Source organism: Anser brachyrhynchus (assembly GCF_964034855.1).
Source record: "Anser brachyrhynchus genome assembly, chromosome: 10".
Lineage (NCBI taxonomy): Eukaryota > Metazoa > Chordata > Aves > Anseriformes > Anatidae > Anser > Anser brachyrhynchus.
Genome location: NC_137705.1, coordinates 5,406,874 through 5,432,858, shown reverse-complemented (window position 1 = coordinate 5,432,858; position 25,985 = coordinate 5,406,874). Strand labels below are relative to the sequence as shown.

Below are 25,985 nucleotides of genomic sequence, written 5' to 3'. Positions count from 1 at the left end.
TTTCCTCTTCAGACATTGGAGTTCATTTATCACCAGGGAGTCGCCCACAGAAACACAATGAAGTGGGAGAAAAGGTCCAAAAGCAAGCAAGCAGCCTTCTCAAATTCCCATTCCTCGGAGTATCACCACATATTGGCTGAACGCAGAATAAACTCGACCCACTCCACAGTGCACGCTCCAGAAACGAGACGGGGCATTGTTTCTCTCACCAGTGAGAGGAATATGGGTGGAGATAAAAGGGAGAAGTACCCTGTTTTGAAACAGCATCTGAAGTTCTGCACCCTGGGACCCGTTTTATGCGTTTCCTAATCAATTCAGAAGAGATTCAGGATGGGATCTTGGCATGCCACCCAGACACCCCTCCCCACAAGTGGGAGGCATTTCTCCAAGCAGGAGACATCTCCGTATTAACTGGAGCTGAAGGCAGAGTATGTCTGCGGAGCAGCAGAACTGCAGAGTTAATCCCAGGTCTGAGCTGAAACCTGAACACGGGTTGCAAACCCAGGCTTTTTATGCCCTGTGAGACTTCGGGACTATAATCAACTGAGCCAGAGCGTAACCTCCAGCCAGTGTGGAGCCACAGCTTTTATCTAGGAAGAAAAAGACAATTTTCCTAAATGACACAAGAACAGCTCTCTGTCTTCAGTCTGTTACAGCAAGGCATTTCCCTCGGCTCCCATCACTCGCAGTCCAGGGCGAGCTGTAAAATTTGGGTCCAATTTGCTAGGAACCACTTCAAAAAATTACAAAGTTCCAGGAGCAACTTAACATCGACAAAACGCCTTTCTTCAAACAATCTCAGGTTCACCAGCAAAATATCATGGCTGGAATCAAACCTCCGCAGGCAGCTTGACAGAGGCAGGCAGACACAGCAGGTTCTCCTGGTCCAGCCCCGACCTACAACAACGCACGGGCGAATGGGCTGCGCTGCTCACGGGTGACTGACACGGCATGCACAAGCTTTGGCAAGGCAGATGAGTATCTGGGATTGCTTCATCTGGTTCTGTCTTGCAAGTTGTTTCCTGCGAAGAGCATTCAACCCTGGACTTCACGCCACAGTGTTGATCCAACAACAAAATCTTGGGATAACCACTGTGCTCCGAGGCTCATATTTAGGTTTCTTTGCCTGAAGACCTACTTGGACAAAGCCAAAAGATTTCACTTTTTGAAGATTACCATTGGGAATTGACACTGCATTAATGGATGCAGTTAATTAAAATATGCATGTAGGTTTTCTTCTGAATGTGGATTTATCTCTGAACAGAAGCCCGTGATCACCACGTTAAAAAAACGCAGCTACGTCTGGCAGCAGCCATGACTGTTGCACAAAAGGCACAAGGAGCAGAATAAAGCTGCCAGGTGGGAATTCAGGTGGAGCACAGGCACCAACTCCAAGTTCCTACCTGAATCTTGGAATCTTTCCCACTTCAGCAGGTATCGCAGAGACTTACGCAGCCAGAGATCACTTACCTTTAAAACTAGGAAAGGCCAGCCCAGTCTCCCATTAGATTTGACTCAGCCTTTCCCCGTTACTGAATTAATCAGACATGTATATTTAAACATCCCTAGTTGGAGAAGTGGAGTACAATCGGGATGCTCTCTCCCAGATGGCTAGGGATAAACACAACAGCACTTTTGATCCACAACATAAACAGCAGGATAACACCAGCACATGGCAGTTGTGAGTTTGGCTCCATCTTGAAGAGGAAAGCAAGAAAATTCTGCTAAATCCAGCAAAACTAGCACTTCTGCTCAGACAGGCAGACAAAATTTACATGCCTATTCTGCTCTTGCTGTTTTGGAAAGGATGGTACTTGCTGACTCCTTGGAGATTTTGACAAGCTATACAGACTCTTCGCTCTCTGAAAATATATTTTGATGCATTCACAAATGTGAACAAACAACAAGGCTAGCTGAAAGCAAACTTCTGCCTGCCACAGCACTCGCTGCAAGGCTATATAGCTGCACTGAAACAAACGGCAGTGTCTTCAGCAGTTCAACTTCAGCAATTTTTGTCCCTTCCTGTTAGCACCAAACACAAATCTGCAAGTCCATTGCAATACCACTGCTGTATAATACTAAAGCCGTATCCATCCTTGCTTTTTGAATCAGCTTATTGGCATTAAACCTTCCCTCTGCATTTAAGTTCTTCTCTCCCACCTTCCCTTTTGATCTCTGTTCTACATTGTATAATTATAATTAGAGTGCAGCAGACAACTTTTACCATTTCCATTGTAACACTTCCACTGCAGAGGTGACCTTTGGGTGCTAGGTTTTTTGTTTTGCTTCGTTTTTTAATTTTATTTTTCCTAAACACGACTCCTGCTGCATTCAAAGGCAATGCCTCATAAGCAACTGTAGCAGGGTGTGACTTGTTATCTGGGTCCTGCTGACCTTAAAAAATTTTCTTAATCTGCCTGGTTGATGTTGTAAACTGAAATCCCACAAGCAGAAAAGTGCTTGGCGAAGCAATGCTTCTAGCCAGGCAGGATGTATTTTCTTGGAGAGAGTTACTGGTCACAGCGGGACATCCTGGCTGGAGAATAGTCTGCGTTTGATCTGATCGGGAAACCTTGTAGATATTGTCTAAATGTAGGCAAGTGCTCAAGAGCAAGAGGAGCTGCTTGATATTCTTCTTTGATGATTGATGGCTGTATTAACATTTTCTAGGGTTTTAATTGTGTCTCTCTCGTTTCAGAACATGCATGGTAGGAGAGACCTAAAGAGCTTTACTGAACAAAGTGAAGGAAGGACTTGAGAGTTCAACCTTGGACACACAGGTATATAAATACAGCACAAAAGAAACCAAGTCATAGCCTGCTCTGCAGAAAGAGAAGATCAAGTTGGGAACTTGAAAGGGAATTGCTCTTCACAAGGAAGTTTTGTTAAGCCATGTTTTCTGGCACAAATACACTAAACATTATCATTTTGCTAATGTAAAATTCCCTGGCAGGAAGCACACGCTTCATGTGAACTCCTGCCCAGATCATTCCAGGGAACGGAGAACAGCAAGCTCCGTGTCTGCATCTCCTTACAGCCTCAATGTTCCAGCAAAGACACGACCAAAAAAAACCCCACACATATCCAACCCAACAGCACAGCTCCCACACGTGCACTGCTGTCTTTTCCCCACTGCCAACCCTGTTAACTCTTCAAAGACTTCCAGGGCTCAGTCCTGTCTCAGTGAGCCTTACACATCTACAGGCCTGGAGGAGTTCCCAACATATCATGTGCTTGAGCAGCACGATGGATTTCCAGGGCCGCCAGCAGAAGAGCCTGTTAGGGCTGACTGATGGATGGCTGTGAGGGAGCCAGCAGTGGAATATGGGACCCTCTGCCCTGTTTCAACAACAGCTGAAGCTGTTGGCAGAGTTTACGCTGCAGGAGACACACTGGGGAGAAAGGGGGGTGGAAAAAGAGAAGAACGACTTCCAGTATTTGGCATTTACTCTCAATCCCCCCTTATAATTCATTGCATCATGAAAACATACAATCGCCTACAAAGGCCTGCAGTTTCACACAGTTCTGCTTGTATTTCGTGGACATCAGTGGATCTTCTCATTATTTTTTCACACAAATTACACCTCTGAAAGCCAAACGAAACACTGCTCAAGTACAATGCCTTTAGTTTGGGACTTGCAGAAGCCCAACTCCTTCACGCTTTTGTAGTTATCCCTAGAGACTGCCAAAATTCCTGTAGAGACTGTCCTGAGACCACCAAACTCAAACCCACAAAGCTCCTGAAGGCAGCTGCTGGCTGTAGTGAATTACTTTCCAGTATTTAAGCAAGGGGGGAGAATTTTTACTGCCTGGGTGCTAACAGGATTCTTCTGCCTCCAGCCATTTGTCTTTTGCTCATTTGTTTTATAAGCAATAGTTTAAAAAGGTACACACTGGCATGCAACACCTCCCCACCAACCCAGCAAATGCAATGATACAAAAAACTTACTTTTCTGGGCTTGACTTTGTCTTGTAAGTCGTACTGGCCTATCCCTTTATAACTTATTCCAAGCCACCAAGGGATTCCTTGTTTATCCTGAAAAAGGGAAGCCTGCATGAGCTGTGAGCTACTTAAAAATTAAGCAATTCCAAGATCACAGCCTACTTCATTCTGTGACAAGTACAAGTAGGTAGGGAACAAGGACATTTTATGCAAACAAGCTGATGTGAAGTGGATTGCTAAAGTGAATGTTGAAAATTTCTTCCACTGCCTTCTCAGGTAGAGGCAAGAAACTATGTGGCGGTTGTGCAAAGTGGACAAAAAAACAACAGCACTGTTGAAACAAATGGGTGTCACTCTTTGCAAGATTTGTCTGTGAGGGGGAAAGGGTAAGGGAGAGAAAAAAATGTGGCCAATGACTGCATCCATGAAACTCAGGCACGACACAGCTGCAAGAGGAGAACAGTGCAAACAATCAACTTCTCAGGTACCATTGTCAAGGCCATGACTGAAAGTAAGGAGACATCACCTCTGCTGAGCTCTTCTGCAAAAACCACATTTGTCCAGTCTCTGCTCTACAAATGGAAATAAATAGTGTATTTCCATCACTCTCCAAAAATACTGTTCAACTAAAGAGCATTTTCCCACTCTACATGTGCACCCACTAATCATTGCAATTTAGAAGCTCTTTTCTACATTGTATTTTTTCTAGCCTTGGTTAGAAATGGCTCCAAAGGAAATATTAATTGCCTCAAATCTAGAAGTGATATCCAGTTTAATTAAGCTGGTATGAATTTAGGTCCTGATAGCATGACTGAAGGTGTTCACAGAGGTTCCTTTCTGTCTTCTATAGCACGTAATGCTTTGCTGCTCTCTGAAAACATTTTAAAAAGAGAACTGAAGAGGGAAAAGGTATAGAGGTTGAAAAATGTGGGGTTTAATTCTGATAGAAGGGTACTGAATCATCAAAATACTCCTTTAGGAATGCAATCACATGTAATAAGCCAAGCAATCATATTATCTATAGACATTCACTAACCTTTACTCCATAGTAATGAACTCCATATGTTGGCAAAGCTTCTACCACTCTCATGTACCTGTAGACAGATTTATAGCGTATCAGATGATTTTCTCTGGAGGAAATCATATCTATTAACATATTTTTTTCACACATACATTCAGGACATGTCATTTATCATTTGCATATTTTGAAGACCTTAATGATTTAATGCCCATGGTTTTGGAAGAAAATAGCACCCAGGCTCAGGGACAGATGTGGTATTTTGGCCCAGACAAAGTAAATGGAAGGTTTCTCGTACTACAAAACACTCGATCTCCTATCAGAAGTTCAGAGAACTGAAAGCAAAACTTCCATTTCTGAAGTGAATGTGTAAGTCTTTTGGGAAATGTTGGCGGGAAAGATATGCCTATAATTATTTCATGATGGTGCTTTTGTTAAAATAGATAGCTTTCAAATTAAATTGTTTATGGAGTTGTACAATTTTTTCATGATGCAATTCAGACAGCCACTGAAGAGATAATTTTTTCTCTGTTCCTGTCGAAAGAAGCCTCTGAATTATTGGGACAGAGTCGCAGGCCCCAAGCTATGGGACAAAAAGAGCAAGTTGTCTACAATATGCAACTACAGCAATCATCTCAATCTTCTTGGTTCCATGGGCTGTATTCATCCTGCAAGAACCTTGTTTTTTGAAAACTAAATTCTGAGCATTTGAACACACATGCATTTGTTTTCCTTACAGAACCTAAGGTAACATCCTTAGAGTCTGGTGTGAAAACTAAGTGATAGCAATCAGGGTATGGAGAAGGCTTTTTTGAATAAATAAGGCCCATATTGTTTCTTTTATATTTGATGTATTTGAAGGAAGAGATACAACCTTAAGTGGAAACTTGTGACATCTAAAGCTTGAAATACTTTTAAAACATTACTCAGTAAAAAATAATTCTGGCAGATACAAAAGGCAAAGTTTGCAAGCAATAATAACCCAAAGAGCCTGCATTGCCACTTCTCAAATAGGAAAGAAAAAAAAAGGAAAAAAAAATAGGAAAAAGTTAGTAAAAAGATCATCTTCACAAGTAAGTGTCATACTCACTGAACAATGGCTTGTCCTCTGGTCAGGCCTTTAATTTGTGTATAATGTTCGATTACTCTATCCTCACTGCAAAACAAGCACAAAAAACAATTTAGAGGCTGTGACTTTTTTTCCACATGTGATAGCATTTGTTGAAATTTGTGTGCCTGCTCAGCATGCAGAGAAGTGCCCCTCTGTATTTTTCTCTGTACTTTCCCACCTTTCATTAAGCAGTGTGGAGCAGCCTTCTAATCCCCACCATTGCATGCTGAGTTCCAGACTAATTACCAAATCATTTCAGATCAGCCTGCTCCACTGCAGATGCTGCTGCAGAATAATAGTACTAATTGTATAAATTCATTTTCACATTCTAAAGAACCCAAACTTCAAAGGATGGTTAGTGCTCCATATGTATGGCACAGGTTGTTAAAACAAACATTTTCATTCTACTGTATTCTTTTCACCTGACATTTCATAGACAAAGAACTATACATTTGTCAGCAGTGACATTTTTACATTTTCCCTGTTATATACTATAACATTTTCTTTTAGTGGAATGAGAAATAAAATGTGCATTTAAGTGTCAGACACTTGAATGCAAAGAGGAACCAACAGTATTTGTTCTGAAAGAAAAAATCATAAACCTAAAAATGAAATAAATGAGGGAGTCAAACTTGAATAAAGGGCATGAATTACAAGGAAACAAAATTGTTCATTCATCCCAAATGTATTCTTCTATGGCAGATTCAAGCCACAAAATCAGACCTGCCTTTCTGTTTCCAGCTTTTCCATCTCATCTTTTCCCTGTCCTGTTGTGGAGTGAAAGCGGCTGGTTGGGCACCTGGCACCAGCCAAGGTCAGCCTACCACAGAGGCTCTGCTGTTTAGTAGTTGAAAAGGTGCTCTTTGCAAACACAGACTTGGCCGGGATTCAGATTTCGTCTCTTTCTAATGCATGGTGCCCACTTACTCTGATCCAGCAATTTAATTTGAACGAACTTTCAGTCAGGGATTGGCATCGGATCTTGTGTAATTTATAACCTTCTAAAATTTCAAATGCCTGAACACAAGCAATTAACCGAGTCTTCTATAACACAGGCTGAAAACTTTTAAAACATTTTACAAAACTGTTTAAAAGTGATCTTGTCATTACTACCCATAACAAAGATTTCCATTTTAAATGAATTAAACAGCTCACCAGTAAGCAAGCGATGGATGCTCCTGCAGCGTCTTGGTAGGGAAGACAGGCAGCGTCTTCAAATCTTTCCTAGTGTTTTCATCACTAAAAGCAAAAATGGCACGGAGTCAGTGCTGGTGAATCATTCATGCAAATTGCCAGTTTCAGCGGAAGGAAAGGGTTGTATTTGCTACCCAAGAACAAGGTGGATTGCCCCATATCAGGCCGTCATAGCAACGTAACTCTAGAGGCCCTCTCATGTGACAGTGATGTACATGGTGGCATGCAGACTCATGTTGTAACTCATTATACAGACACGTGATTATCGAGTTAGTCAGGCCACTGTGGCGGGAGTGTGGTATCAATATTTATTTTGCACACGCTCAGTTTGCTAAGTACAGACTGAGCTCTCAACAGCTGCAGAAGGAAAGTTTTTGCCCAAAGGCAAGGCTTGCAGTGCTATTTTTGCTCTATCTTTAGCTAAAACCCTTTGCAGCAGACAATAAATTCCGTGAAGCAGCATGGCGTTTGTCGAATCTCAGAGTTTGACACAGATCCGATTCAAAACAAAGGATTTCAGTTCATATACTTTGAAGTATTTTTACTGGAAGGAGTTTTCCTGGAGTTCACATTCTGCAGAAAGTTCAAATATTTTGGACTCTAGGCCCAGCCCAGAACAAAATCAAGGCTGTTGAAATATGTGAATGCAATTTGTTACAAAACCAACAACAAACAGCAGAATATTTTAAAACCTATTTGTAGGCATCAGTAAAATGGTGAATATTTTCTCCTTATATGCTCCATTAATTAATCAGCTGAAAGTTGCACGCCTCATTTCTGCAGGATTTCTGCATGCCTTCACAGCAGTGCGAACAAGCACGAACACGACTGTTCTGTGAAAAGAATGCACCAGTCATGTTCATCGGTATCTGCCTCGACTTCTGCAGCCAGGCTTTCCTTGAAGGTGTTTCCCTGCTCCCGAGCTCTGTTTTCATCAGCGTCCACTATTACAGATCCCGTCTGAGCCGCGTTGCCCCTCTTCCCTCAAAATGGCTCATGCGCACGCATGCACCCGAGGAGCAGATACCAGCACAGAAATCTGCTCTGACACCACACATCAGCCACTGCAGGTGGAGGCGGCAATGGAGGTGCACTGAACCACTCACACCTTCAGTCTCACAGCAGATGTCACATGGAAGGAGCAGTAAATTAAAACTTCTTGTGCCTCCAGCGAGCGCAGGCTAATTGCTCTCCAAGCTTCTTCCCCCAGCCCTGACAATGCGCCTCAACCCTGACTAAGAGGGACCACCTCTGGGGACCAGGAAACAGTTCAATCAACAGCCTATTTATTCTTCAGCGTCTTTGATGAAGTTGCCAAGAAGGGGGGTGGTCAATTAGCACGAAGGAGCTGTTGTTTCTGAGCTCTGCAGCCGGAGCTCTTCTGCCAAGAATATGCACTTTTCTTTGCAAGCTGGCCAGCTCCCAGCTGCCACAAATGGGGACATCTGGGTAGAAAACCAGGATCTCTCCTCTCAGTGCTCATAGGGCCAGTGCTCACAAAAGCAAAAGGGGGGGGTTATTCACCCCTTAAAAGCTTGTTGATTGTATCAAAAGGCTGCAAAACACCCCAGCTTGCAGTGCAGACAGGTTACCAGGGCTTTATAGGGCCACATAAAAATGCAGACAGAGCTCATTCTCCTGAGGCCTCAGAAACCAGAGTAAAAATAAACCAAACCAAAAAGACCATCCTAAAGCTAAACAAAGCAAAACAAAATGAACAACAACAAAAAAAAGAAAACAAAGCCCTGAGCAACCTGGTCTTACCACAGAGCTGACCCTTCTCAGAGCAACAGGCTGGGCTAGACGACCTCCTGAGCTCCATTCCAACTTAAATCATAAACTCAGGATAATTTATCATTAAAATAAAGATTTCCTACTATTTTAGGCCTGACTCATAACTGTAATGGCCGCATTAACAGACAGGGCTGGCAGGGAAATACAGTGAAGTAGGAGAGGGTTTCAGAAGGAAGCGATAACAAAATAGCTCATTTTTACCACACAAAAGGGTTGTTCCTCTAAATATAGGTTCTCAACACAAAAGATTCATAATCAGAGGTTTAATAGCAGGTCCCTAACCCCCCTATTTAGAAGCCTCGCTGCCGGTGAACAACAAAACGCCCAAGCGAGGGCTGAGGCAGTGACGAGGCTGATGCTGGGAGACGAGAGCTGAGCCCCACGGGTGCAGCCCCCTCTCTCCTGCCCCACTGCAGGGCAGGCCCACGGGCGATGCCTGAGCTGCCACCACAGCAGCTAGGTCAGGAGGTCCCAAGCTCTCCTTCACCAATCGCTACGGCATCAGCAGCCCCCCCAGCACTGTCTCTCCACAGAAACACCACCAACCTCAGCAGCTGCGTTCCACCACGCACGGAAATGCCACATTATGTCCCACACGTTGGGACATCGGTGACTAAAGGGCTGCCTTCGCTTCCGTGCTGCGAGGCGGGACCCACCCCTCCAGCACCGACCCAGAACCGCGGGCCCTGGGGCAGTGCCTTAGCAGGCAGAGGCCAGGGAGCTGTGACGACTTTTGGCGGAGCTGGAGCTTCTCTGTTCTCCTGCCAACCTGCAAATCTACCCAACGTCTCATAATAGCAGCAAATACACTCCTTTTAGGAGGCCAAGTTGGTCCTTGGGACTTGCCTTTCTGAAGGGACCTGATCTCGTAGCTGGTTCAAACGCAGTCATGTCTTGTCGATCTGCGGCTCTGCACCCTATCAAAATGGACTTATAAGGCCTGAATGTCTCTGAGAAGCCACATGAGAATTCTATTTTTTCCTTCATAATCCTAAAATGAAGCATGAAACAATCCTAGAAAAATGTGAAAGACCTGGAGAACAGGGCACAGCTCCTCGCACGCTGAACGCCTTCAGAGCAGGCTGGCACTCAGCAGCGCAGATCTGCTGACTGCGCACCCAAGGATTAGCATTTGGGATGATTCACAGCTTCATGGATAATAAAAGCCTCAAGTGGACCTCTTCCCTCCTTCAGCAGAGTTCATTATCACTTCATCTGCAGAGAGGAGACCAAGCACGTCTCCCCTTGACCCTTCGGATCACTTTCCCAAGCCCTCCGAGCCCCAGCCGTTCCCCGGAGGTGACGACTGCAGATAGCAGGAGCGACGGCTTGAATTATTACCTGTTCCTGTTCAGTTTCACAACAACCACAAGGCGATGCAGAAATCAGAGGGCAGCCAGCCCCGGCTCCAGATGCCCTGCCGCCCAAAGAGCCGCCCAGCCGAGCGGACAAGCGTCGTGCTCAGCATGGCCATGGGCAGCAGGGCAGCTCTCCTCAGAGCCGCAGTAGGCCCGGGCAGGAGGGACCGAGCAGCCCCTGCTCGCTTTTCGCCTGACCCCCGCTACGGAGGGGGCTTCTTGACTGGTGCTTCTTGGCAGAAGGCCCACACGTAAACTTTAAACCGCCCAGAGTCAACGGGACTGAACATTTTTGGCAAAAAGGTTTGTTTATTTCCCAGGAGGGGAATCTAAGAGAACACTCGTCTCAAGTATGTTTCCACTATGGAGAAGAATGAAAGAAAACAAGCTGATAGACCCTTTCCTTTCCATCCCGCCCTCTAAATGGGAGTTTCCTCCCCAGCAGGTACCGAGCAGAACGTGAACTGCTGTAGGCAATGTACATGCAAATCTACACCAGACCCTCCTCACACCGAGCCTTAGCTTTCATTTGGGGTATTGTGTGTTTGATTTTCTGCTCCATGCCAGCTCTACAGGGACTGAAGGGCACCTCGTCTCTAAAATAACCAACTGCAATCGATAAACCACATGTCATATGAATAGAAGTTCCCACATCCAAACTACTATCTCTAGCAGCAACCCAGTACTGATCCTATGTGCTTCCTACAGCCTGCTGACCTGCCACGGAAACGTTAGGTGTCTAAAACCCCACCAGAAAACTTGGTTCCTGAGGGGGAACCAAGTCAGACTACCCTGGCATGCCCTGCTGAAAGCACATTACTGAAAATTAAAAAAGAGACATATTTATGCTCCCAGAAAGTGTATCCTCACAGCCTGTAATAGCATGATACAACACTCCCTGCCAGGCAAAGATTTAAAGAACTGTGCTAATTAAGACCATTTGTTAATGGCTGCCCAGGCTTTTCCCTGCGCCCACTGTCACAAACAGCTTATGCCTTTTGCTAATGCAGTAATTCAAGGCAATAGATGTAGATGTAATAAGACGTGGTTAATGAGATTAACATAAAATGTGAAGAGCAATAGACACACCCACAGCAGCAAAAGCAGTATGTTGGACGATATCATAAAAAGTTAACCCGCATCTTCTTTGTAAATATTAATACATCGATAAGAATAAGACTTCAGAGAACTTTTAACTGACTAAAGTGACGGCAGGTGTGTGTCTCTACTGAACCGTGTTGATAACACTCTACAAGGCAGGAATTTATCGCTGGGGAAAGTTCACTGTACAGTGATTTTCCTCTGTTCTCGAAGCCTCTTGTCCTCACATAAATACTTGCTCTTATACTTCTGTGTGATCATTAGAAAGCTTCTCCTGGGTCCTTCTGAATGTGACTGCTTTACATTTGGTTTATTCTTGTAATGAATTTTAGGCACACCACCAGTGGAATTTAGAGTGAATTTAGAGTGGCCTTGTTTTTAGAAAACACCAACCAACCACACAAGTTAACCAGAAAGCTATTGCACTGACACCAACAATCAGCAGCCACTTCTGAGAATCGCCTGCGAGACAGAGAAACGTGCAGCTTCACAGCTAAAGAAAAATCCACTATTACCCCGCACTGTGAAGATGCTTCAGAAATTTTCCGTTAAGATTTTTCCTCCTTATTCTGTTCAAGACGTTTGAAGCTAGTGATATAAATGATTAAAGGCTAACTGCACAACAACAACCCGCGCTGCTGCCTACAGCCCAGCCCGGTCCCACAGCGGGCAGACTGAGGGTGGCATCACCGAGGTCTCCACGTTGTTCCCCTTCCCTATGACCTTAGATGACAGGCAGCAACACGGGCTGTCACCTTACAGCTGGACTGCTTCGGCAACAGGTGCATTTCCTGTAGGTTTTTGTTTGGTTTTAAAATAAACAGAAGGGCCGAGCAGGCTGCCTCGCACGCTCCCGTGGAGGCTGGTCTGTCCTCCAAGGTACTACACGAAACAGGTGTGGGGAGGAAGCAGCAAAGCAAGGGGGGAAAAATGAGCAGGGTTAAAAGTGCAAGAGAAAAAAGGCAGGGAAGGAAGACAGAGCGGGGAAGGTAAGGGGAGAGACAATTGATTTAGCAGCATTTGAGTAAGTCAGAGCAGCAGGATCTTGGCAGCAGGATTTTGAAATGCACTCTCTGACAAATCCTCTTTTGTGACAAATGCCAGACGTTTCCCATCATTTCCCAGCCCTTCAGTTTATGGTCTGATGGCACACTCGAGAAAGTTATTTTTCCATTGAAGGAAGACCAGGACCCGGAAAGGCCATGAACATGGGGCTCCCATCTGCACAGGGCAGCCAGATCCTCCCCCCAGCCAGTAGGGAGCTTGGCCAGGCAGGCAAAAGTTTGCCACTTGAATACCAGATAAGAACCGCCTGCTCAGAAAGGTATTTGAAGGAGCATTTTTAAGAGCCTTCCAAAGCCTGGACATGAGAAGGAACATGATAAAGAGTGCAGATGGCTTTTTTCAATGCCAAATGTTTGGGGCTTGTTGCATATCTATGCTGGGGCCATGCTGCTAGCCCAAGGCTTTCCATGCTGTGCTGCAACATCAGTTTTAGCGCCTGACCTTCAGCTCCAGCCCTGCTCTTTTAGGCTAATTTCTCAGCTTCCCAAGTCCCCCCCCCCCCGACTTTCTGAAAAAGCAGCAGCAGCACCTGCTCTTCTCACAGGGGTTTGGTGACTCCATGCATCGGCTTCTGGAAAATGTAGCAAGAACACCACAGAAAAAGCAACATCTTTTATAGCAGCTCTGTGAACGCACCTCTCTCTCTGAGGACATGGGAACCAGACAAATGACTGTGAGATGCTCCTGGAGCCCCCTGGCTGATGAGGCACCATTCATATTTTCCCTTTTGCAGGCAGGGAGCAGGGTTCTCCATGGCCAGAGAAGATCTGTGACCTGAACAAGCCCTAAACTCTCACTTCTTTTACAGCTCTTGGTGTGAAGACAAAGTCTTCAAAGTATTAGTACTTCCTGAACAAAACACCCACGGCTGTTGATGGCTAATGGTCCCACAGCCCTGGTGCCACACATCCTCATTTATGAAGCTGCAGCGCATGTCAGCAGGGCTTCTTGGTCAGTGCAGACAAAGCAGAATGGCTCTGCTTTACCTGGGGATTCACTGTAAAGCAAAATACGGCTATTCACAGCCGATACAACGCTTGAAGGATCCCAAGCCCTTCCTCGCAACAACCCGCTGTTATTTCTAACACTCACGCTTTCTTCCTGTTCGCACAAAAGTCAGATTAGCCACATTAGTTGTGGTTTTTTAGCATGTCTGAGTGCAGCAGCAAAGCTCAAAGCTTGTTATCACAGTTCTGTGTGCTGATACAGAGATACATGCAACCACAAGAAAAATAAAGCATCCAAGTAACAATAAAGGCCCGACAAGTCTGCAAAAGCAAGAAGCTGATGCTGAAAAGCTGTCATCCCATTTCCTGTAGGCACAAAACACACGCTGCTGGTTAGATCCCAAACACCACGAGGAAGGAAAAACAAATGAGGATTTTCTTGCCCTTTTTTTTGTTTTGTTTTTTTTTTTGTCTGGAGGCAGAGCAGAGCTCAGACTGCTGCTTGCAGCCTGTGGTGCAGGACTGGAGAACCTCTGAGCACGCACAAAAGCCCTCCCTAGGTGGCTGGGTTGTACCCACCATAGCACTGCTTCTTTGAGCTAAAAGTGTCTTAAATGAAAAGATGAAGAACTGAAAGAAAAGACTGCTGAAGGATCCTTACGTGTGACAAAACACCGTGACCCCTTTTGCTGCCCCTCTGGAAATTGTATTAACATCACGCATATAAAATGCAGAAATGTGTTACTTACCCAACTGCCATAATTACGTGTAACTATTAGAGTTACACGATAGTATGCAAGCAGCAAATCCCCAGAGATCAAAATATTAAATTACTCAAAGCATTCTCTTTCTTTCTCTGTTTAATTCTTTGCTCACTTCATTCTCTGCTTCCACCTAATTCAGGCTAACTCATCTGCTGCATAATAAGCATACTATACAAATTCCTCAGGAGCCCTTATAATTTCCTATTTTAAAATTGTTCTGTTAAAAAAACCCACAATGCTAAAATGACAGCATTTCAGAGATGACACATGCTTCGGTCTGCCCTGAACTTTACAAGTAGCACTAGCAGAAAAGAAACGTTGGTGTTAAGTCTAGCAGAAAATTGGTGTCTTAAACACAATTTTTTGTAATTGCACCTGGTCTACACAATGAATTTCAGCTTTTTACTGAAGAGAAAAAAAAAAAAAAAGACACCAGGAAAGAACAACATTTTCATCTCAGAACTACCGCCTGAGTGTTTTGGGAGATGGAGTTAGGGAGCTCAGCGGCTCCTTGCCTGGCTCCTTCACTACATGTTTCACATGATGCGCTTGGGGGTAGGATTCTGAACATGAACTCAAGAAAAGCAAGAGACTTGCATGCAGCTATGGAAAAATTACTAGTTTTCAACCAGCTTTTCTTTCGAGAGAGTATAAAATTCAATTAATCAGAGAGAGATCTGTGTGAAAGTGGCTATCTGATATCTGTAAAGTAGGGAAGTCACCACTGTATGAAATACATATCAAACATGACTTTCCTTTCCCTCAAATTGCTTATTTACCACCTCGGTTCTTCACATGTTCCAAATGAAGTGAAATACATAATCACCTCCCTCGGCAAACAGGGTCTAAGTTGATAAATCTGTGCTCGTCGTGTTCCACGTTTTAGTTATTCATTGCCACAGCGAGGGCAGGAACACACAGAGCTGGGTTCGACTGAGCCAGAGTTAATGGTTCACGAGCAAGTGCCTAGCAAGGCATTTAAAAAAAAGAGAGCACGGAGTGGAGTCGCAGCTGAAAGGCAAAACACAGTGACTCACTCGGCAAACAAGAAACTGTAGAGCAAAGCGAGGGCAAGCACAGCACCAGACCACTCAGCACTGATTTCCCAGCTGCGCGGATGCGACCTCCAGGGAGCAGTGGGCTATGCTGGGGAGAGCCTCTGTAAACACCGCTGCACAGGCATCTGAAATATGCAATTGCATTAAAAGGAAAATCCAAACCTAAACTGAGCTGGTGTCTATGACGGGCACCAGACGGATGCCTTGAGAACGTGGATCCTCCCGGCTCGTTTGTGTCACCCACCGGTACGGCCCGAACCCTGCTTGGAAGGAAATCCTTTGGGGCTGCCAGAGGCACCAGGCTGTGCTCAGGCTGAGAACACCACCACGGCCCCTCGTGGGGGTACACACGAGGTGGGCTCCCCTCGCACCGCACAGATCCCTCCCAGACCTCCCCAGGATGGGAAAATAGGGACAACGGGGGAAATCTGCTCCAAATCTGTGCTTCTGCTTTGCTCCAAATCCTGGCTGTCGCCACAACTGGGGTTTGGTCATTTGATCCTGGTGAGATTTCCCAAAACAGGCCGGACAAGCCAGCTCCGACAATTCTCAGGCATGTCCTGCTTCTGATGCCAAGCTGGTCCTCGGGTACGCACTGCAGGTAGCAGGTGCCTCGCTGTCAGACACCCCGACTTCTCCCGAGCGCCTATTTCCTAGCACTGACCACATCACCATTTCCACCTTCGTTTCCACCAAGAGATTCTCCCTCCTGCAATCACGCTCCCAAGCAAATATTAGCCAAAACCTAAGAGTTACTGCTCATCTTAATTAGGAGCAAATTCCTGATGCCAGTTTTCTGCAACTAGACCAAGCACTTATTTTGTTCTCTGATAAAGTTTGTAAAGTTTGGAGCTTCTGAGCCAGTTCCTCTATTGCCTCAGCCAGCAAACGTATCTTTCACACAAACCTCTTCCTGCTGCAGACTGTGTTTATCACCCACGTAATGATAAACCCCAGTGTCTCACACATGTCAGCTATCAGGAATTCATTATTTTGTCTGTGTTATGTTACACCAGTCAGGAGTTATCTTTGCAGACCACAGGCCAGAATCAAAACCGAACGTGTCAGCTATTTAAAGAGAATGGAAGCCCTCCTCCAGCAACTTCATCAACTTGCAGGGAGCGGGGCTGCCTTGCAGTCCTGGAAGTGTTATTGTGGAAAATGAGATCCAAGATTAGCAGTCAGAAAAACCTTTTTTCAAAAGTCACTTTCTTGGTATAGTCCAAGCAGCTAATCTGATTTTAATAAACTCTCTAACGCTAGAAGCACAGCATTTTTGGTATTATCAGTCATCACGTCTCTCTTTTTTCAAGCTACAAAGAAACATAACGCTATCTACTATTGTACAGTGTTTCTGAGGGCAGATGCGTAGTCTGTAAACTAAGTACAAGTAAATCATTTGTTTTCCAAGGAGACAAGACTTCATATATTGCATATTTACACGGTGAATAATTTCCAGCCTGATCTTGTAATTATTCTGATTGGGTCTCTTTAAAATTTAAACAAAACTCCTAAAATAAATAGAACATACACTTCCTCCCCCCCCCCCCAAAAAAAAAAATAATAAAATTCAACCATGCCAGAAGCTGCAACTTGAATCAAATTCTCTTTTTAGAACCCTTGCAGAAAGTTTAAAAATTCAATGTTTTTTAAAACCAGGGTTGCAGCTTTTTTCTGTTTCATTTGCAACCACGCAAGTGGATGACTGCGTTTAAGGAACACAGCTTCAAAACTACGCTAACGTTCGTGACTTGCATCTCATTTGGGGTTCTTAATGCAGGAGCTGGAGAAGATGGATGAGGATTCGGTTCAAAAAGAGAAACAGTCAACTGAGAGTCCTAGATCAGGCGTGGGCAGCGAACACGAGCAAGCATCACATCCCTCCTCTCGAGCAAAGTGCACCAAGCCATTCCGCAGGAAGGCAGAGGGCCGTCGACGTGCAGCATCCCAAACTTGCTGCCAGCATCACAGACACAAAGCTCTCAGAGGAAACCTGTGCCTGTCTCAACCCTGACACTGCCCCACACCCGGGAGAGATGGGGCACCTCTGCGGCACGCTCTGCACCGCACAGATGGGGTGACTACTGGTCGTGGCCGGGATCACCCACCCAGTAAACAGGAACAGGAACTGGGCGTGCGGTGAGCTGCACCACTGCGGCATGTTGCCATCTTTGCTAATAACTCCTCCTGCGGCCCGTGGTAATTTTAGGCCACCTTTGAGAAACCAGAGCGATCCAAAAAGGGCAGCCCTGCACCGGGCATGCCGTGGGTGTAACTCCGAAGCCTGTACTTAACAGCCTATAAGGCTTTATCAAGATGTCTCCAAACCAGTGTCTTTTCAAAGTGGGACTTGAGTGTTTCGTGTTAATCTCTGAACGACAGAGCGCGTGCCCTGGTGCCAGGAGGGCAGCCCGGCACCCTGGAGACCCACCACCGCACGTCACCTGCAGGGGTCAAGCCCCAGGGACCCTCGTGTGGCCGTGCTGGCACTGCTACCGGACTGCGAGGGCTCCCCAGGGTCACCTCCGTAGTGTAGGAAACAGAAGTTTTTACTTCCTCCAAGTGCCCGCACGTCAGGTTTGCTCGCTGAAAATGAACAGATTTCCAAAGAATGTGCTCACCCACTCAGCCCAGGACGAGGGCGGGTGGCTCTCGGGAGATTACTGCGCTCTTCCAGCAAGGCCTTATCTGAGAATTTGAGCAGCGGGTTGGGAAAGGGGTTACTGGAGAGAGGTGGGAGTTTAAAGCGCTCGTACCCTGGTACCGGCCTGTGTATTCCCACCTGGAGTCAGCAAGAGGGACATGTGCCTGCCAAAAAGCTCCCAGGAGGTGTGTGACACAAGCAGAGCTCACCAGCGCTGCCTGGACTGGCCCTTTTTAACTCCAAGCACGCTAATCTCCAGGACTTCGGGCGATTCCTGTATCTACCGGGAGTTCATTCAGCACTAATCCTACATTAAAAAAAAAAAAAAATTAACCAGGCTGTTCTCACGTAAGCATAAGTGGTGCAAGAGCTGCATTCCAGAAAGTGACTCAAAGTGGAATTGCCAAACGATAGCGCACGGTGAACACATCGAAGCAAGGCACCACAGACGGGGGCAACCACCCGGCACGAGGAGCAGACAGGCTGCAGGACAGCGTCCCTGCCCTCACCGGTAGGTTTGCCAGGGAGAGCAGTCACACAGTATCTTTGTTAGATACGCCGGTAATTAAGCTAGTGCTTTATCATCAGCGGTCCAAATGACCACTTGTGATATGTAAAATCAAATTCCTTCCCTTCTGGTGGCTGGGACAGCTGGCCATGCTCATTTGATACGGAGGCATAACTTTTTTAAATACAGTGAAAGCAATTGCCACAGCTATGATCTTCTGCAAAAGGCAACTCTGAGGAAGAGCTGCACTTGGAAAAGGAAATCAGTCTTGTAGCACACCTCTTCCCTCCAATTTTCTTTAAATACTTTTGAAGGTAACCACAGGTGACCCACGCCTTCCAACCTGTCAGCTGAGGCATGTGAAATAACCACGTACACTGTTCCTGTGCATGTGAAGCAATGCTTACAAACCTATTTATTGCAAATGATAAGGAGTCAGAGTTAAGTTCAAACCACAGAAGGGAGGTTTTAACTATAAAGGTAGGTTTTAACCTTAACCTCTTTTCTTGAGAACTTGCACCAGGCTAAGAGAGCCCACGCCACCAGCGGCTGCAGCTTAACAAGTCACTTCTCGTCAAGTGAACTGTGGTAACGTGAGTTCTCTGGTTCTCTGTCCCTAAATTAAGGGAAGATTTGGGAATCACTGTGAAATCAGGCAAGATGAGCAGTCTTTCTGGTGAAAAGGGCAGCACGCTGTGGCTATAAGCAATATCCTGTGGGTCACAAAGCAGGTCTACAGCATGAATAGGAACAGAAATCATCTGTAGAGCCAGCCCAGCCAGCTGATCTTAGTCACAAGGACATCTTTTCCTCCCTGCAGGCATGACAGCACACCAACAAAAAGCAGAGGGAGATTGGTGATGGACTTCACACAGTGTGTCCTTCAGTGAAGCAAGGACCAGCACTTGGAGAAGAGGTCTTGGACCGAAGAAGTGGCACTGAGTTGACAAACACACTCTGCAGGAAGAGCAGAGGATGCCTCTGCTGCTGGTTTTGGCAGCCAGGTGCAGCTCATCACCTGTGTTTTTGCAGGTAGCTCTCTGCTGAGCCTTCTCAAAACACGTCTGTTGTAGCAGGAGAGCTGTTGCAGCAAAAGTGTAACCACGCCGCTCCTCCTATATGGAAGCTCAGCAAGTAGTAAAACATTAACGCAACCAAAGCTGACCTTTTGAATTTCTATTTGCTTAGCGAGCTGTTTCTAATTGAAGGTCTTTTCCCCGGGCTCCAACAGCTCTGAGTGCGACCCCAGCTCCCCTTACAGCCCCCAGTGCTGGTTACCCAAACCAGTGCACGGAGGTGAACCCGCAGAAGGCGATTTCCAAGGGCAAGCACCCTGGGTGTACGCAGCTTCAAACGGCCAAAGCGCAGCGAGAGGCTCGCACGCCAGCCACAGCACAAGTGTTGGGTCAGGTGCGGGCAGGGGGAGGCCCCAGGGCAGCTGCAGAAGAAAGCAGCTCATTGACTTCGGTGGGCAGCTGGCGAGCTCCACAGCCCCCTGCACGCGCTGCTGCTGGGCGGGCAGGGGCACGGGCAGGGTTGGACCCAAGCCGCAAGGCTGTTTTCTCCCCGTCCCACTCAGGCACGCACGTTAGGGGAGGAGAGCAAAGAGGGATGGCCTGAAAATTGGTTTGATTCAGAGCCTGTTCACAAAAGGACTTACTCACCCTGCGGACTCAGATTTTATCCAGCCTAGCGGTGCATTTCGCTTCCTACAGCCGCTGCTCCTGGCTGGACTTCACCCCCCCCCATTTCTGATTGTTTGAAACACAATGCAAACCAACAAAAACACATCCATCAAGCACATTAGGATTAGAAAGGAAAATGTTATTACCTGGAATAGTCCCCTTTAGCTTCCTACAATTGAAAAACAGTGACAGAATTAAAACACGATCTCTTCAAAAGTCCTCGGTTTTCCCAGCATTGTTCGCTGCCCCACTCCCACAGCTTTTTGGCTGGATCCCGACCTCAGCTCCACTCATGCAGAGCCTAGAGGCTGCCTGCATGCACTCAGGAACAGAGCTTGGCCCTTTACGCTTCCAGCTGTAGATTATCCACCTACACCATAAATAATTCTGCTTCTAGAAGGGGGATGAATTTCATGATCCAAATCAAACGTCTCTTTTACTGCACGAGAAGTGAAATACAGTTCTCTCTCTGGCCGACCAAGCCCAGCTAAAGGTCAGCTTTATGAGCAGGTCAAACTTTTGGGAGGAACTGTGTGCGCTTCAGATGGAAGCAGCTCGGGCAGATCAAGGCACTGCAGCTTTGCTGGAGTATTTTGTCAGCGACAATGTGTATGTGGGAGGGAGGCCACAGAGAATCAACATTTTAAAGGTGGATATTTATTTCACTGAACCGGGTAAATAACCAAAGGACAACACAATGACCTGAGGACAACACAACTTGATGAAGGGGAGAAAAAAACTAACATAATTTAAGATAATAGCCATATAAAGTATGTGCTCTGAAAGAAAAATTCACAGGCATAACACAAGATTTAGCTACAGTATTATACCCTTCTCTTTCTTCCCAGATCTCTAGCATATAGTTAAATTAGAAGAGTAAGTGATACATTGGATAGAAACCTGCACAAATAAGTTACTTCCCTTGAACTTTTCCTCCTTCCTTCACTCCTCCAATTTAAAATTCCACAGATATACATTTTTTCGCTTAACCTAAAAGAAAAACAGCTCCCAACATTTGTAGCATTTTTTTCCCCTCTTCAACTACAGAGAATATGAACTACGCTGCATGGTTCTTTCTTCGTAGAGTGGAGGAAAAAAAAAGGCAGAAAGGCAGCACGCAGCTGAGCTAACAAGTCAAGGGGCTGCCACATGCCAAAGCTGCAGAGCTGCTGATACGAGAAAGTCACCGTGCACCTCCAGGCACGAGAAAGAAGAGCTTACCTGCAAAATCAGGGCTGCCAACTTGAAGACGGTCTCGCTCTCGACCTCGATCTGCCCCTGTGCACGGAGAGAGGAGAAGGTGAGCGCTGGGAGCCCCGCACCGCCCGCCCCCTGAGACCACGCCGGCGGGCTGGGACGCCCGCCTGCCGAGGGAAGTTCACGCAGGGTTTGGTCATACAGGGTTTTGGCAAGCAGCATCGCTTCTGCCAGCAGCAGCTGGGGGGGGGAGCCCAGGCTCCGAGCAAGTCCCAGCCCTCTCGCCACCCAGGGACTATTTCTCCCCTTCCGTGACCACTTGCTGTGTGCACGGGGACACAGAGTGTCCGTTCCCACCTCCCCCAGTCTCTTCCCCCACCCCCCCTTTTCACGCCATCGCGTGTTGTCTTTCTAAATCTTCGTTTTATTGCACACACCCTGTCAGGTACCTGATCCTGCACATTTTAAAAAACCTTGCCGTGAAGAGAGCAGGTTGCAGTACAGGTATTTATGGCTCTAAGCACACCACCCCCCCAAGGCAGAGGCCTTGGCTTTGTTTTGATGGTGGTACGCACACCCATGATGCTAGATAAATGCTGCTTATTAATCACGAGGCTATTATAACTAATTTTCTTTTACCACACACAGTCTGGAGATCTTACAGCCTCCAAATCCTGCAAGTACGTGTGTTTTATTGCAATGCTCAGAGGAGCTCTACAGCCTCCCACCCTGGAAAGCTCAGTTCTTGACCCCACTCCAAAACCAGGCAGAGTCTTGCAGTCATGGTCTGAGAGCACAACACACTCGGTGACTTCAGAGGTGTGCAGCTGCTAAATGCTAAAGCATCAGAAGTACACATGTATCTTTTTTTTTTTCCTTTTTTTAAGCTTGCAATCTTAAGTGCAATCTTTCCAGATCAGTCTCTAGCAAGCAGAAATCCTGGTCTTGGTTCTGTCTCGGGACCAGCAATAAGACTGGAAGAGTAAAGGAAACACACAAAGTTTGACACTGTCAGAGCTACTCCTGATACCTACTGCACCCTGCAAACCACAAGTAAAGCACAAAATTGGCCTAGGAGCCATCCCTTGAATTTTCAAAGATTTTTTTCCTGTTAACCATCTACAAGTGAAGGTAGTGTACGTGATTGCCTACCCGCTGCCACCAAGACCCCAACACATCCCCCTGTCCCTAGGATTTGTTGCCTGAATGAAGGACAAAGCAGACCGAAAGCTGAAATAGCGCCCAAACCAGGACAGCAGGAAGACCTACAGACTCACGTAGATGCAGGGAAATGACATCCCTAAATATATAAGGCACATCTGGAGCTGGGCTAATTAACTACAGCTGCAGGTCTGGCCCACGGAGACTAAATTCAAAAGCGAGCAAACAAATAATTCAATTTTCATGGAAAGGAAGCTTTTTGCCAGCTTTGTCAATAAAACATTCCAGCAGCAGCGCTCCCCGGGGCGGCTCTGCGAGGGCAGACTAGGAGGAATTTCCCCTTCCCAACAGGTGTGGCAACTGCTATGCAGAAGTAGCCTCCAAAGCATTCCCAGACATTTTATTAGAAGAGGAGGGGCACATCACAACGTAGGAGGGGGGAAAAAAAGGCTTCAAATTCTTCTCTCCTTCAGATCTGTTTAATGTAGATGCTCGGGAGGAAAGGCGAGGTTCGCAGCCCGTCAGTCTTCACATAGGTGCGAGATGAAGGCACTTCGTTACTTCCAGGTCTGCAGCAGGTTAGTCTTTGTCATGCACATCTGAGCCGCCTTTTCAGCTTCAGTTGCATCTGCTCACACAGCCTCTGAAGGAAGCAGTGGCAGGGGGAGGATACGGGACACCAGTCCTCCCTGCACCACGCTCTGCACCAGCGGTGGGGAACCCAGACTTGAGAAAACGCCATTGCCCAGAATGCTCTGCTGAGCAGGAAAAACAAGCTCCAGTTGAGCAAAGCTGTCCCTGGACCACAAAATCAGGGAAAACGGGGCCAGAAGGGACTTTAAAAGCTCATCAAGACCATCTCCCTGCCCCGAGGCAGGATCGGCTGCATGGGGCTCATCACCTTTATGCTACAACAAGCTCACGGAGGGATTTACCTATCCAAATGCAATCCTCACATCAAAGGCCCTCTCTCTTTGTTGCAGGCTCCAAGGAAAACTCTGCAGCGTTTGGGTGAGCCACTTCAGCAGCAAGTCCCTGCTGACCCACAGCAAGAGCTGCTGCCGGCATTACAGGGGTGTTTGAGACTTAATAACTGAACACCTCTTCGCTTTTCATCTTCAAAGCCTATCCCAAACATTAACTAATTAGCCAGAGTAATTACGAGGCTGCTCTTACGTGTTGGTTTGCTTGGTCCTAAATACAAGCTGCAGGGAACTCTGGTCACTTCACCAGGCTGCTGTGGCATTTCCACGGACACTGAAAGGGAACTCCCCAACCACCTCGTTTAGGGTTTTAATAGGCGGAACAGAGGCCTCCCTCCTTCAGGAGGCACGGTTTCGGTCACTGCTTTCACCAGGAGGGTTTCGCAGAGCTGACGTCCTCACTTTCAGACGTACTCGCTTAAAAGCTGTGTTTAGGAATGAGCAGGTAGGGAAGTCCTCCATAGCCTAGCCTGTTTTAAACAAGACACTGCAGGCATCTTTACTGGAGCACCTTCCCTGTCCCTTTTTTTTCTGGGACACCCGATGCTACAAAACACACACGCCGAGCACACAGCGCTCGCTTGCACTCAAACACGACGGGTCTGCAAAAACCACTTTCTGTACAATTACTCCCACCTTACCAGTACTTAAAACTTTTACTTTATTTTCCCCCTGCAGTCTCAAATAGCCATTCCCAGGTCTTGACACACCAGTACCTAAAAATGCTCTAAAAAAGCCTTTTTGTCTCGCTGCAGTGCAGTGACACAGAGCCGGCTGCTGCGAACAGGCTGGCCCGGAGCTAATTATCACCACGCATCGCCATACAGTAACTGTACCCCAAAAAGAAAAAACACAAAAGAGCAATCAGCAGAACCCCTACCTTTCAAGGGGCTAAAATCAAAGAAGGACAGATGGACATGGAGGGGAAGGCACTGACCTGAGGGCACGCAGTAGCTAAGTAGCAGAGAGATTTCAAGCAAGGGATCCCACAGCCCAGCGCAGCCTTTATCTAACAGACTGATGCTGTACTACTGACAGTCTCTTGGACAATTCCCTCTGAGCCTGGGATTATTTTCCATCATAATATAACATTCTTTGCCATCTGCTTCCCCAATTGGCCATTGCTATAATGTAATCCAGCCCTGGGCTGTCAAGGAGTTTGGACAGCCTTTGACTCGACACAGATCCGTATAGCAACACACGTCACTCACGCAGGAGCGCGGGACCAGGGCTCTCTCCTCTCTCCGACAATATTTTGGTGTTGGAACAAGCCCTCAGCCCCCCAAGGCTGGCAAACGGGGGGCTCTGTTTTAGCCCTGCTTTAACAGCAAGTTCAAATTTCAAAACTAAATGGGGAAGAGCGGCTGTAAAAAGATTCATCTGCAAAGCCTGCAGTTGGCAGGTAATTTAAGCGCAGGCTTTGGTAAGTAGGCGCAGCCCTGGGAGCCAGGTCAGCCAAGACTCTCGTGGCTGTGTTTTCGACGAAGATGGAAGGTTTTCCTAGATGTGTCCCAAGTGGGAATAAGGTCACTAGCACGAGGTTAAGCAGATGGATGTAATTCAGATAATGAAATCTGAGTCTTAGGCGCTTTAGATGTAAATAAGTTTGAACAGAATAGAGGGTGCAGCTCTAGGGAAGGGATGAAACTGATATTTTTCAATTAGAGTTTGCATAGGGAGCAATCATTTCAGCCAGGAGACAGCCTCACCCCCTCGCGCAGCTCTCCAAAAGGCCACCGGCTTATCTAAACAGGGCATTTGGTCCAGTGGATTCGGGTGGCTTTGTCACCCTGACAGACGTCGGAATAATAAAAGGTTGGAGCAGATGCCCAGCCCGAGTGGCAGTGAGTGTACAGCAGGAATCCAGCAGTATCTCCACAGCTAGTAAAAAACAACGCTTGCCTTCAGCGTCCACAGGCAGAATTTAGCCCCTGGTTCAGATCAGAGCTCAAGTCTTTGCCTGAAGAAAAACAGGCTTATGAATGTGATAAAAATCACAAGGCTTGGTCATGAATAGAGCAGCGAGCCCTCATTAGACACAGCATCAACACGAGAACTGTCAGAGATACACGTCTGAAATCCCGATGAAAACGCAGAACAAGAATGACGATAGCCAGATGAGCATTAACTGTGCTAAGCAAGTCTTTAGGCTGTTTAAAGGATATTTTTTTAAAGCAACACAGGAACTGTCATCTTTAACTCCTGAGAGCCAGAGCAAGAAATGAAAATTGATAGTTTCTTCAGAATGCATGTAACCTCCAGAGGTTAAAGACTGACAACATTTCACGTGAACATTTGAGAATTAAGTTATTAAAGAACCTCTTCCCTCAAACCAATCTCTTAAAAAGTTTTATTAACTGAAGATGCCCCCAAAAATCCACACTGTGACTGAATAGCCTCAAGACAGCTACAATATTGAATATAATTACCTGTGATTTCTGAAAGGTGATTAAA

General features: G+C 46.3%; 1 protein-coding gene across 1 annotated transcript in view; it reads right to left on the bottom strand.

Annotated features, from left to right (window-relative positions):
* Window positions 1-25,985, bottom strand: part of FRMD4B (FERM domain containing 4B) — a 96,717-nt gene that overhangs the window by 31,515 nt on the left and 39,217 nt on the right. The window contains exons 6-11 of the mRNA XM_080606459.1: window positions 21,412-21,468; window positions 20,337-20,359; window positions 7,228-7,311; window positions 6,052-6,117; window positions 4,980-5,037; window positions 3,950-4,036 (exon numbers count right to left, since the gene is read on the bottom strand). Coding sequence (XP_080462585.1) covers window positions 3,950-4,036; window positions 4,980-5,037; window positions 6,052-6,117; window positions 7,228-7,311; window positions 20,337-20,359; window positions 21,412-21,468 — 375 coding nt within the window. The remainder of the gene's footprint in view (window positions 1-3,949; window positions 4,037-4,979; window positions 5,038-6,051; window positions 6,118-7,227; window positions 7,312-20,336; window positions 20,360-21,411; window positions 21,469-25,985) is intronic.